We start from the raw sequence: 15,131 nt of genomic DNA on the forward strand, positions 1-15,131 counted from the left end.
GATCTACTCCTTATCAACCAAATTGTTTTGCCTATCCAACCCATGGTGTCAAACCCATATACTCTCCTATCCTCAATACCTCCCTCTACAACCCATTATTCTGTTCTGGATCTCAAACATGCTTTCTTTACTATTCCTTTGCACACTTCATCCCAGCCTCTCTTTGCTTTCACTTGGACTGACCCTGATACCCATCAGGCTCAGCAAATTACCTGGGCTGTACTGCCACAAAGCTTCACAGACAGCCCCCATTACTTCAGTCAAGTCCAAATTTCTTCCTTATCTGTTACCTATCTCAGCATAATTCTCATAAAAACACACGTGCTCTCCCTGCCAATCATGTCTGACTAATCTCCCAAACCCCAACCTCTTCTACAAAACAACAACTCCTTTCCTTCCTAGGCATGGTTAGATACTTTCACCTTTAGATGCCTGGTTTTGCCATCCTAACAAAACCATTATATAAACTCACAAAAGGAAACCTAGCTGACCCCAAAGATCCTAAATCCTTTCCTCACTCCTCTTTCCATTCCTTGAAGACAGGTTTAGAGACTGCCCCCACCCTAGCTCTCCCTGACTCATCCCAACCCTTTTCATTACACACAGCCAAAGTGCAGGGCTGTGCAGTCGGAATTCTTACACAGGGACCAGGATCGCATCCTGTAGCCTTTTTTTCCAAACAACTTGACCTTACTGTTTTAGGCTGGTCATCATGTCTCCGTGCAGTGGCTGCTGCTGCCCTAATACTTTTAGAGGCCCTTAAAATCACAAACTATGCTCAACTCACTGTCTACAGTTCTCATAACTTCCAAAATCTATTATCTTCCTCACACCTGACACATATACTTTCTGCTCCCCGGCTCCTTCAGCTGTACGCACTCTTTGTTGAGTCTCCCACAATTACCATTGTTCCTGGCCTGGACTTCAATCTGGCCTCCCTTGTTATTCCTGATACCACACCTGACCCCCATGACCGCATCTCTCTGATCCACCTGACGTTCACCCCATTTCCTTCTTCCCTGTTTCTCACCCTGATCACACTTGGTTTATTGATGGCAGTTCCACCAGGCCTAATGGCCACACACCAGCAAAGGCAGGCTATGCTATAGTACAAGCCACTAGCCCACCTCTTAGAACCTCTCATTTCCTTTCCATCGTGGAAATCTATCCTCAAGGAAATAACTTCTCAGTGTTCCATCTGCTATTCTACTACTCCTCAGGGATTATTCAGGCCCCCTCCCTTCCCTACACATCAAGCTCAGGGATTTGCCCCCACCCAGGACTGGCAAATTGACTTTACTCACATGCCCCGAGTCAGATAACTAAAATACCTCTTAGTCTAGGTAGACACTTTCACTGGATAGGTAGAGGCCTTTCCCACAGGGTCTAACAAGGCCACCACGGTCATTTCTTCCCTTCTGTCAGACATAATTCCTGGGTTTGGCCTTCCCACCTCTATACAGTCTGATAACAGACCAGCCTTTATTAGTCAAATCAGCCAAGCATTTTTTCAGGTTCTTAGTATTCAGTGAAACCTTTATATCCCTTACAGTCCTCAGTCTTCAGGAAGGTAGAACAGACTAATGGTCTTTTAAAAACACACCTCACCAAGCTCAGCCACCAACTTAAAAAGGACTGGACAATACTTTTACCACTTTCCCTTCTCAGAATTCAGGCTTATCCTCGGAATGCTAGAAGGTACAGCCCATTTGAGCTCCTGTATAGACGCTCCTTTTTATTAGGCCCCAGTCTCATTCCAGACACCAGACCAACTTGGACTGTGCCCCAAAAAACTTGTCATCCCTACTGTCTTCTGTCTAGTCATACTCCTATTCACCATTCTCAACTACTCACACATGCCCTGCTCTTGTTTACACTGCCAGTTTACACTGTTTCTCCAAGCCATCACGCTGATATCTCCTGGTGCTATCCCCAAACCACCACTCTTAACTCTTAAAGTAAATAATCTTTGCTGGCAAGGCTATGCTGAACCTCCTTAGGCACTCTCTAATTAGACGTCCTAGGTCCTCCCAATTCTTCATCCTTTAATACCTGTTTTTCTCATTCTCTTATTCCATTTAGTTTTTCAATTCATACAAAACCATATCCAGGCCATCACCAATAATTCCAAATGACAAATGTTTCTTCTAACAACCCCACAATATCAGCCCTTACCGCAAAATCTTCCTTCAGCTTAATCTCTCCCACTCTAGGTTCCCACACCACCCCTAATCCCGCTCGAAGCAGCCCTGAGCAACATCACCCATTATCTCTCCATACCATCCCCCAAAATTTTCGCCGTCCCAACACTTTACTACTATATCATTTTATTTTTCTTATTAATATAAGAAGACAGGAATGTCAGGCCTCTGAGCCCAAGCTAAGCCATCATATCCCCTGTGACCTGCACGTACACATCCAGATGGCCAGTTCCTGCCTTAACTGATGACATTCCACCACAAAAGAAGTGAAAATGGCCTATTCCTGCCTTAACTAATGACATTGTCTTGTGAAATTCCTTCTCCTGGCTCATCCTGGCTCAAAAGCTCCCCCACTGAGCACCTTGTGACCCGCACTCTGACCGCCAGAGAACAATCCCCCTTTTTCCTTTACCTACCCAAATCCTATAAAATGGCCCCACCCCATCTCCCTTCACTGACTCTCTTTTTGGACTCAGCCCGCCTGCACCCAGGTGAAATAAACAGCCTTGTTGCTCACACAAAGCCTGTTTGGTGGTCTCTTCACACGGACGTGCATGAAAACAACTTTTTCAGAGATCACAGAAAAGCTATTTAGAACTTCAATAAACTAGAACCATTCAATGAAAGTTTTTTTTTCTTGGCACCACAACTTTAACAGGAAAAGTTGGCTCTCAAGAAAACAAGGTCATCAGTAATTTAGTTAAAGAAGAAACTTCTCAGGTTTTTTTTTTTTTTTTTTTTAGATTAATCGAGATGTGGGCTAATTTCCCATACCTCTGTGAAGATCTAGAAGCTAAGAGATGGTAGAAAACTCAGAGGTCAATTACGGCAATTTCCATTTCCTTTGCCAACTCTTCAATGATCTTTGAGGCACATTTTCTAAAGTTGGAAAACTAATTAATCAAAGAGTTGATTAAAAAATGAGCTTATCAGACTAACTGCCAGCATCCTTGGTACACACAAGTCACTCAATCTGACAATATAGTGCTGTATATATTATACACGTATTATACATGGATAGTAACACCTAAATGTGAGCCAGCTATAACTTTCAACTTGAAAGATCCTTAATGAAAACTCCCTTATGTAAACCAAAAATAAAATTCTAAACCCCCAACTGCCTGATGGACCCCCTCTCAGCCAAGGACATTCCAATGTAAACCTGAAAATCTAGTTGAGGCCATGATGGGAAGTGAGAGTCAGACACACCTCATTATACACCCTCCTTCCTTTGGAATCCAGGCACAGCTGACCATCAGTAACATTAAAACAGAGATCTTAAGACTGACTTTTGTAGCAATAACACACCAAGTTCCAGCCTGACTCTAGTATAATATCACATGATAGACAGCAGCCCCTGAAAGAAATTGAAATATTTTACTCCAAAATATATTCCTTTGATATAGTTTGAAATGGCCCTACCAAACTGTCTCTTGTGGAGCAAACCTACATTTTGCAGAGAATTGCCTTTCCTTTCTGGATCTTTCCTCTGATCCAGGAGAGAATGAATTAACAGTCTGGCACCTTTTAAGGTCTGATAACAGCACTGAAGTCAGCTACCTGGAGGCTTCATCTGCATAATAAAACCTTGGTCTCCACAACCCCTTATCTTAATACAGACACTCCTTTCTATTGATTTCAGTTCTTATCTAATGAGTTATCTAATAACTCTTTCAACCAATTGCCAATCAGAAAAATCTCTGAATCTACCTATGACCTGGAAGCCCCCTACTTCCAGGTGTCTTGCCTTTCCAGACCAAAGCAATTTGTACATCTTACATGCATTGACTCATGACTTATATCTCCCTAAAATGTCTAAACCCAAGTTGTAGTCCAACCACCTTGGGCACATGTTCTCAGGATCTCCTGGGGCTGTGTCATGGGCCACTGGTCATTCATATTTGGTTCAGGATAAATCTGCTCAAATATTTTACAGAGTTTGACTCTTTTCATCAACACTTAGTAGTAGGTTATGATTTTAAGACAAAGCAGAAATGCGATCTTTTTCACTTGCTTTAAAGGCTCAACTCAAACTCCAACACTCAGTGAAACATTTCCTGGTCCATTGAGTTAATTTCTCTTTTTATCTTTTCTTCCATAGCAAGTTTCTAGGGCCTGTATGTACCACAGGACATTCTGTATGCTATAGTTAGTTGCCAGTAGATGAACATTCCCCCACTAGATGATGGGCTATTTCCCTAAAGTCAGGGATTATCTTATTCATCTCTGTTGCCTTTCCCTCACTGTGTTCTGGAATTAAAGCATAGAACCTAATTCAAAACAACACAAACAAAAAACCTTCAATAGTCTAAAAGGTTGAATCAATAGTCTAATTAATTTGTTATTATTTAGAGAAGATGTTTTCAGAAACAAAGTATAGTAAAATGATGGACAGTATTTCAGAGACTAGTGGGGAGCAAGCTCAGGGGGAGAGCATTATGTGCAATTTGGATATTCAATCAAAATAAACATAAGGCTCTGAAGTATTATTCAATTATCATCATAAAGGTTGTCCAAAACTGGAGCAAATTTTGACTCATTAGGGGATTCTTTAAAAAGCAGCAATCGAAAACAACTAGAGGCATCTGGTACATGCCTCCTCCACAGAGGAACCAAATAGCAAGTAGATAATCACACTTTGAACAGATCCTCTAAGAGAAGAGTAGAATTCAACAGAGAAGTGACAGGAAACAAGGCAAAAAAGGAAAGGGAAGCCAAGACCGTCTGCTCAGCTAAGAACCTGGAGATACTCCCCAGTGTGGGGAAAGGGTAAGTAAAAGATCTCAGTAGTCCACATTCCCATCATGGACTCCTGCAATCCTAGCCACAGGAGAGGCCCTCAACTCTCATGGGCCATAAGACTAACATAGAGAGCTGCCTAGAGTTGACACAAAAGCATTGCTCCATAGAAGGAGCTCATATGAGGTCCCACATACCCCCTGAGTCCTAAGCAGCTACAGCACAGTGCCATTTTGAGAGCCTAGCCTCCACCAAACTGCAGCCTGTGCTGAAGCACAACAGCCCCTGCATCTACACATTCCTGGAGCCCCACTGACATTCCCCATGTGGGGGCACTGCTGTGGCTGGCTGTTGCTACCAGGGCTGAAGCAGTAACTATTGACAGTGGCCCTGATATCCCCAGTAGTGTGCCATCACACATTTTTATGTGTCCCACTGCTGGATGCCACTACCAGGGCCAAAGTGCAAGCCACTGGCAGTGACCCCACTGCCTTAGTAGTAGAGTCAGCATGCATTTACAAGTGTCCTAAGGACAGGTTACCCTCTCCACAGCTGCTACCTGGGGATGGAGCATGTACTCCCTAGCCAACCACCTGCAGGTGCTGCCAATGAAAGCAACCCCACTCTTCCCAGTAGCAGGGCACCCTGCCCCTGCCTACCACAACCAGCACATGTGTGCACCACAGCGGGGCCTGAGGATAGGTCTGCCTTGCCTGGTTCCACACTCCCTCCCCCTACTGCCCAAGTATACCATTGGAAGGCCCAGAAATTAACTGGCTGTGTTCACAATGATTGGTATCTGAGCACTCCTCCCAGGTTGTGCCGACCTAACCTGCTGCTATCACCACAGCTAGTACTCACCTGCACATGCAACCTGCAGGCCTGGGGACTGGCCATTCTAGCCCATTGCAGCCACTGCCAACACCAATGCAGACCACTTGGGAGCCAGAGGATTGTTAAGTGACTGCTACCACCATTGCCCATGCCACAGCTTCTGCCTAGGGGCCCAAAGGCCAACCTACCTCCTGCCCCATCACTGCCACTGTTGGCACTTGGGAAAGCTATCTGAAGGCCCAAGAATCAGCCCACCTGGAGTTGCTAACACTAGTGTCCAAGCACAGGACCATTTGGCCCACTGCTGCCACCGCTGGGGCCCAAGGACTAGCCCACTTGGCATTCCCATCCCCAGCAAAACCTCACCACAGTCTCCAATAACTGCACCCTAAGCCAATGAAAAATTCACAGACACCACTGAGGTTGTTTATAGCCAAAAAAAATCACATAATGACTACAATATTGCATGCACCCAGAATCAGAACCAAAGTGCCCTACCAACAAGCACTGTAAGTACATCTTTAGGAAAATATCCTCCCCTATGAAAACAAATTCAAAAAAATGTAAGAAGCAACTGTTATACCAGATGTGTAGATATCAATTTAAGGACACAGAAACATAAAAAAGCAAGGAAATATAATACCTTCAAAAAAACACAATAATTCTCCAGCAACAGGTTCCAATAAAAACAAACTTAAGATATCCCCAAAAAAGAACTCAATATAATTATATTAAAGAACCTCAGTGAGATATAAGAGAACACAGATAAAGAATACAAGGAAATCAGAAAACAATTCATAATGTGAATGAGAGGTTTACCAAAGAGATAGATATCATTAAAAAAAGAACCAAACAGAAATTCTGGAAGTAAAGAATTCATTGAATGAAATATAAAATACTTTCAAATGCTTTAAAAATAGACTAGATTGGCCAGGTGCGGTGGCTCACTCCTGTAATCCCAGCACTTTGGGAGGCCGAGGTGGGCGGATCACAAGGTCAGGAGACCAAAACCATTCTGGCCAACATGGTGAAACCCCGTCTTTACTAAAATACAAAAAATTAGCTGGGCATGGTGGCATGCACCTGTAGTCCCAGCTACTCAGGAGGTTGAGGCAGGGGAATCGCTTGAACTTGGCAGGTGGAAGTTGCAGTGAGCCAAGATCGTGCCACTGCACTCCAGCCTGGCAACACAGCAAGACTCTCTCAAAAAAAAAAAAAAAAAAAAAAAAATAGACTAGATCAAGCAGAAGAAAGAATTTCAGAACTTGAAGACAGGTCTTTTGAAATAACTCCATTAGATAAAAACAAAGAAAAAAATGAAAAAAGAATGAACATAGCCTACATGACATATGGGACACTGTAAGGGAAACAACTTATTGAACTTTTGGTGTTCCAGAGGTGAAAATAAAATAAAAAAGATAGAAACCTATTTAACAAAATAATAGCTGAAGTGTTCCCAAGTTTGCAAGAGATTTAGACATCCAGATACAGGAAGTTCAGAGATTCACAAATAGACATGATTCTTAAAAGTCTTCACTGCATATTATAGTCAAACTGTTGGAAGTCAAAAACAAAGATAGCATTCTAAGAACAGCAACAGAAATGTGTCTAGTCACTTGTAAGGGAACCACCATTGGAGTAACAACAGAAACCTTACAGGCCAGGGGAAAATGGGATGATATGGTCATAGTCCTGAAAGGGGGGTGGGGGGAACCTGTTAACCAAGAATTCTATACTCAGAAAACTTATCTTTTATAAATGTAGGAGAAATAAAGTATTTTCCAGATATGCAAAAACTAAGGGAATTCATCACAACTACACTGGCCCTACAAGAAATACTTCAGGCAGTTCTACATCCAGAAGTGAAAAAATCATATCTACCAGCATGAAAACAGAAAAGTATAAAACATACTGGTAGAACAAACACATAAATGAAGAAGAGAAAGGACTCAAATGTTACCACTGCAGAAAACCACCAAACCACAATGGTAAACAATAAGAGAGAAAGAAAGAAACAAAGGATATACAGAACAACTAGAAATTAATTAATAAAATGACAGAAATAACCCCTCACATATTAATACTAACCTTGAATGTAAACAGATTAAACTTTCCACTTAAAAGATATAGACTAGCTGAATGGATTTAAAAATGACTCACTATATGCTGCCTACAAGAAGCTCATTTCACCTCTAAAAACACATATAGACTAGGCCAGGCGTTGTGGCTCATGCCTGGAATCCCAGCACTTTGGGAGGCCAAGGTGGGAAGATCACAAGGTCAGGAGATCGAGACCATCCTGGCTAACATGGTGAAACCCCATCTCTACTAAAAATACAAAAACAAAATTAGCCGGGTGTGGTGGTGGGCACCTGTAGTTCCAGCTACTAGGAAGGCTGAGGTGGGAGAATGGTGTGAACCTGGGAGGCGGAGCTTGCAGTGAGCCAAGATTGTGCCACTGCACTCTAGCCTGGTGACAGAGCAAGACTCTGTCTCAAAAAAACAAAACAAAACAAAAAAACAAAACAAAGCAAAACATATAGACTAAAAGTAAAGGAATGTAAAAAGATAATCCTGCAAATGGAAACCAAAAGCAAGCAGAAACACCTATACTTATATCAGATAAAACAGACTTTAATTCAAAAAACAGTAAAAATAGACAAAAAAGGCAGTTATATAATGATAAAGAGATCAACTCAGCAAGAGATACAATTCTAAATATATGTGTAGCCAGCAATAGAGCACTCAGATATATAAAGCAAATATTACTAAAGAGAGAGATGAAGTCCAATACAATAATAGTTGGAGACTTCAACACCCTACTATCACCATTAGATGGATCATCTGGACAGAATATTTATAAAGAAACATTGGATTTAAACTGCACTTTACGCCAAATGGACCTAACAGACTTTTACAGAACATTTCACCCAATGGCTATAGAATACACATTCTTCTCATCAGCACATGGGACATTCTCCAGGATAGACCATATGTTAGGACATAAAACATGTCTCAACAAATTTAAAAAAACTGAAATTATATGTAGTATCTTTTTAGACCACAATGGATTAGAACTATAAATCAATAATAAGAGAAACTTTGAAAACTGTATGAATACATGGAAATTAAACAACAATGCTCCCAAATGGCCACTAGGTCCAGAAAGAAATTAAGAGGGAAATCAAAACATTCCTTGAAACAAGTGAAAATCAAAACACAACATATCAAAACCTATGAGATACAACAAAAGCAGTGCTAAGAGGGAAGTTTATAGCAATAAACTTCTACATTAAAAAAGTAGAAAGATGTCATATAAAAAATCTAGTGATGCACTTCAATGAACTAGGAAAGCAAGAACAAACCAAATGCAAAATTAGTAGATGGAAAGAAATAATAAAGATCAGAACAAATCTAAATGAAAGAGACTGAAAATAATTACAAAGAATCAACAAAATTAGAAGTTAGTTTTTTGAAAAGATAAACAAAATAGATTGCTAGACCAAGAAAAAAGGAGAAAAGACCAAAATAAAGAAAATCAGAAACAAAAAAGACACATTACAATTGATACCACAGAAATACAAAGATTATCAGAAACTATAGTGAATAACTATACACTAACAAACTGGAAAACCTAGAGGAAATGGTTAAATTCATAAACACACACAATGTCCCAAGACTGATTGAGGAAGAAACAGAAAACCTGAACAGACCAATAAAAAGTAAAGAGATTGGATCAGTAATAAAAAGTCTTTCAACAAAGAAAATCCAGGTCCAGATAGCTGTATTGCTAAATTCCACCAAATTTACAGAGAAGAATTTACAGCAATTCTCCTTAAACTATTCAAAAAAAAAAAATTAAGTCGAGGAAATTCTCCCTAACTCATTCTACAAGGCCAGCATTACCTTGATATCAAAACCAGACAAGGACCCAACAACAAAAAAATACTACAGGTCAATATCCCTGATTAACATGGATACAAAAATTCTCAACAAAATACTAGCAAGCCAAATCCAACATTACATCAAAAAGATACCATACCACGGCCAAGTGGGATTCAACCCAGGGATGCAAGGTTGGTTCAATATAAACAAATCAATAAATGTGATACATTACATCGACAGAATGTAGAATAAAATCTATATGATCATCTCAATAGACTCAGAAAAAGCATTTAATAAAATTCAGCATCCTTTTATGATAAAAACTCTCAACAAACTAGTCATAGAGGGAACATACCTGAACATAATGAAGGGCATATGTGACAGAGTCATAGCTAACATCATACTAAATGGTGAAAGGCTGAAAGCCTTTCCTTTAAAAACTAGAACAAGACAAAAATGCTCACTTTACTACTCCTGTTTGATGTAGTACTGGACATTAAAGTCAGAGCAATCAGGCAAGAGACAAATAAAAGGCATCCAAATTAGAAAAGAGGATGTCAAATTGTCCCTCTTTGCAGATGGCACGATCTTATATCCAGAAAAACCTAAAGACTTCACCAAAAAAGCCTTAGATCTGATAAATAAATTCAGTAAAGTTACAGGATACAAATTCAACATAAAAAATAGTGTGTCTATATATGAACAACACACTAGCTGAAAAAGAACTCAATAAGGGAATCCCATTTACAATAACTACAAAAATACCTAGGAATAAATTTAACCAAGGAGGTAAAAGACCTCTACAAGGAAAACTACAAAACACTGATTTTTAAAAATTGAAGAGGACATAAACAAATGGAAAGACAGCTCATGCTCATGGATTAGAAAAGTTAATATCATTAAAGTGACCAGACTGCTCAAAGCTATCTACAGATTCAATTCAATCTCTACCAAGATAGCAATGTTGGCCAGGCATAGTGCCTCACACCTGTAATTCCAGTACTTTGGAAGGCCAAGGCAAGAGAATCACTTGACCCCAAGAGTTTGAGACCATCCTGGAAAACATAGAGACCCCATCTCTACAAAAAATTTTAAAAATTAGCAAAGTGTGGTAGCATGTGCCTGTAGTCCCAGCTACTTGAGTGGCTGAAGTGGGAGGATTGTTTGAGCCAGGGAGATTGAGGCAGCAGTGAGTCATAATCATGCCTCTGCACTCTAGCCTTGAAGACAGAGCAAGGCATTGTCAAAAAAAAAAAAAAAAAGAAAGATACCAATGCCATTTTTCACAGAAATAAAAAAATACATACATTGGGGGAAAGGACATCCTCTTCAATAAATGGTGTGGGGAAAATTGGATATCCACATGCAGAAGATTGAAACTAGATCTCTGTCTCTCATCATATACAAAAATCAACTCAACATAGATTACAGACTTAAATATAAGACCCCAAAATATAAAACTACTTGAAGAATACATAAGGGAAGTACTTCAGGGAAATACTTCAGGACATTGGTCTAGGCAAAGATTCAATGGCTAAGACCTCAAAAGCACAGGCAACAAAAACAGAAATAGACACATGGGACTATATTAAACTAAGAAGCTTCTGTGCAGCAAAGGAAACAATCAACATAGTGAAGAGACAACCTGTTGAATGGGAGAAAATATTTGCAAATCATTCATCTGATAATGGACTAATATCCAGAATATACAGGGAACTCAAACAGCTCGACAGTAAAACAACAACAAATAATAATAAAGATAATTCCATTAAAAAGGGGCAAAGGATATGAATAAATATTTCTGAAGAAAAAACATACAGTGGCCAACAGACATATGAAAAAATGCTCAACATCACTAATCATCAGGGAAATGTGCAAGTCAAAACTACAATGAGGTATCATCTCACCCCAGTTAAAACTGTTATTAAAAAGGCAAAAAATGATTGATAGACACCGGTGAGAATGTAAAGAAGAGGGAACTCTTATACACTGTTTGTGGGAATGTAAATTAGTATAATCTCTATGGAAAATGGAATGCAGATTTCTCAAAAACTAAATGTAGAACTACCATATGACCCAGAAATCTCACTACTGGATATTTATCCCAAGGAAAAAAAAAAACAATACATCAAAGAGTAGAATGAGACACCAGATTGGGAAGGGTGTGTTGGTGGGGCTGGGGGAAGATGAAGAAAGGCTGGGTAACAGGTAAAAACTTACAGTTAGATAAAAGGAATAAATTCCAATGTTCAGTAGCAGGTGACTGTAGTTAACAACAATACACTGTATATTTCAGAATAGCTGGAAGACAGGACTTGAAATGTTCCCAACACTTAGAGATGATAAATACTCAAGATGATGGATACCCCAAATGTCCTGAATACACATTCTATGCATGTACAAAATATCACATAAATATGCACAAATATTACATATCAATAAACAAAAGTTTAAAAATTTTCTTCAAGCATAAAAACAAGCAGCAATTTTTAGAATTCTTGAATTTTTGACATTTTTAAAATGTCAAAAATAACATATCTTCTAATAAAAACAATTTCTTAAAAGCACCTTAAAGACCTACTTATGAAAAATCTAGCTCTATTCTTCCAAAATTTTAATCAAAAATAATACAATCAAGAAAAAAAGAATTCTGGTTAAAACTATGAATTAACTTGAACATTCAATAGTCTGGGCCTCACCATTAACCTGGCAATGACATTAAGAGCAATAATATTTGGACAGCCCTTACCTTCATGAATATACATCTGTTGAGCATCTTCAAGATGTAATAACCCCAGTAAAGGTGAAGGACCTGCAAGATCATGAGCTGTAGGTTGAGGAAGATGTATGAAAAGAAAGGCTCGAGGTAATACATAGGCAAGATCAGTGTGCAATATAAAATCCTGAAACACCAAACAGATGAGAGAATTTCATTACAACCAAAGCACTTATGAATTTTCAATAATAAAACAAATAGTTTTTCTCCTAAGCCATACATTTATTTTGTTTCTAATAAAGCCCAGGAAATTATCAAAAGGAAAGATACAATAATATTATCTTAAATATCATTACTGGCAAGCAACAAAAAAAGTACAATCTGTCTTCCTGAAGAAAAGTTAAAGAAACAGCATTTTTATTACCCAGTGTTTAAACTAGAATGTTTCTGTACCTTGGTTTCCTCTTTTCAAATGAAAGTATACACTAACCACTTTTACCTTCTGGTGATGGGGCTAGAGGATTCTGAAGAACAATAAGATAATGCATGTTTACATGCGGTTATTATTGCCTTAAAACACAATCTCATTTATTTGGCATCAAAGATGAATAGAGAAGTCTACAAAAGTACATTTTCCAAATAAAAGAAGCTTTAACAAAGCAAAAATTCCATGAATACTTAACACTTCTGCTTCCTAAAGTAAATTGCATGCTTTATTAGTTTCATAAAGAAGCTTTAACAAAGCAAAAATTCCATGAATACTTAACACTTCTGCTTCCTAAAGTAAATTGCATGCTTTATTAGTTTCATAAACAGGCTCCTGGACACAATTTGAACTGCTCGTGATGACCTAAGATGCACAGTGCCTTCAGATATTATTGCCATATGGGCCGGGCATGGTGGCTCATGCCTGTAATACCAGCACTTTGGGAGGCCAAGGTAGACAGATCACCTGAGGTCAGGAGTTTGAGACCTGCCTGGCCAACATGGCCAAACCCCATTTGTACTAAAAATACAAAAATTAGCTGGGTGTGGTGGCATGCACCTGTAATCCCAGCTACTAGGGAGGCTGAGGCAAAAGAATTGCTTGAACCTGGGAGGCGGAGGTTGCAGTGAGCCGAGATTGTGCCACTGCACTCCAGCCTGGGTGACAGAGCAAGATTCTGTGAAAAAAAAAAAAAAAAAAGATATTATTGCCATATGAAGGGCTATTTGTGTATTTCTCAAACTTATATAGTACTATGAATTTAGAGTCTTTCAATAGGTTTGTTTGTAAGTATATTAGTTATAGAAATAATTTTTTTAATGTAACATTGGGGAAACAAGAAAATTGTCCATAACACCATCACCTTAAACAAACAATATTGTAATTTGCATGCATTCTCTTCCAGTATTTTTCTATACAATTTTTTAATTTTTTTATTAACATGCAGTAAAATTTACTGTTTTTTGGTGTATTGTTCAATGAATTTAATATGTCTATAGGTTTGTTTAAACACCACTACAGTTAGGAGACAGAACAGCCTATCTTGCCGAAAAAATTCCATGATGCTATCCCTTTATTGCCACACCTTCCTCCACACATAACTTGGCAAACACTTTGCTCTGTATCCTTTGGTCTGTCTTCCAAGGACATAAATGGAATCATACGTTGTGTGAGCTTTTAAGGCCACCTTCTTTCACACAGCATAATGCTTTTAAGATTCATTCGGTTGTCATGGTTATCAATAGCATGCTCCTTCTTATTACTGAGTGGCACTCCACTTTATGGCTGCATCACAGTTTGTTTTTTTTACCTACTGAGGAACATTTGGGTTGTTTCCAGCTTTTGACATTTATGAATAGAACTGCTATAAATATTCATGTAGATATTTATATGTGAACAGAAGTTTTGATTTTTCAAGGGTAAGTATATAGGGGTAGAATTGTGTGCCATCTGGTAAGTATATGCTTAACTTTATAATAAACTGAAAAACGATTTTCCAGAGTGTTTGCTTTACATTCCCACCAGCAAAGCATGAGAATGTCAGTTGTTCTGTACCTTTGTTTGTACTTCATATTGTTCTATATTTTTGCCACTGCAGTAAACATAGCATTTGTGAGATTTTATGTTCAATTACATTTAGCTTTAAATGAAAGACATTTTATGCTATTTAGACAACTTGATGTATATAGTCTTTCATAAACTGAAATTATTTCTAAGAAACTATATATTTCTAAATGTGAGATTACTGTTTTAAGGTGTACATTAAAGATACTAAAATTCAAGTTTGTATATTAAAAGGTACTAAAATGTTGCCAAATTATTTTCCTAAATTGTAACTATTTATAAGGCCACCAGCAATTTATGAAAGAAGAGTTTCACTGAACTCAGAACCAGTATGAAATAGTTTCAAAATTTGTTAATTTAAAAGATAAAATACTTTCAGTTTACATTATTTGCAAGGCCTTAACATTTCCCCTATGTCTGCTTAGTAGCTCTATTTCTTCTTTTGTAAGTTATCAGTTCAAGTTCTTTGTTTGAAAAACAGGGGCCAGGTGCAGTGGCTCATGCCTGTAATCCCAGCACTTTGGGAGGTCAAGGCAGGTGGATCACCTGAGGTCAGGAGTTCAAGACCAGCCTGACCAACATGGTGAAATCCCGTATCTACTAAAAATTATAAAAATTAGCCAGGTGTGGTGGCAGGTATCTGTAATCCTGGCTACTTGGGATGCTGAGGCAACAGAATTGCTTGAACCCGGGAGGCAGAGTGTGC

The 15,131-nt window shown here is 38.7% G+C and overlaps 1 protein-coding gene across 3 annotated transcripts in view; it reads right to left on the reverse strand.

Annotated features, from left to right (window-relative positions):
* Positions 1–15,131, reverse strand: part of CERS3 (ceramide synthase 3) — a 127,907-nt gene that overhangs the window by 38,137 nt on the left and 74,639 nt on the right. For all 3 annotated transcript variants that reach the window (XM_063716752.1, XM_063716753.1, XM_024232615.2), the window contains one exon: positions 12,409–12,562. In XM_063716752.1, the coding sequence (XP_063572822.1) occupies positions 12,409–12,562 (154 nt within the window). The remainder of the gene's footprint in view (positions 1–12,408; positions 12,563–15,131) is intronic.

This window comes from Pongo abelii, chromosome 16 (genome assembly GCF_028885655.2).
Source record: "Pongo abelii isolate AG06213 chromosome 16, NHGRI_mPonAbe1-v2.0_pri, whole genome shotgun sequence".
Classification (NCBI taxonomy): Eukaryota; Metazoa; Chordata; class Mammalia; order Primates; family Hominidae; genus Pongo; species Pongo abelii.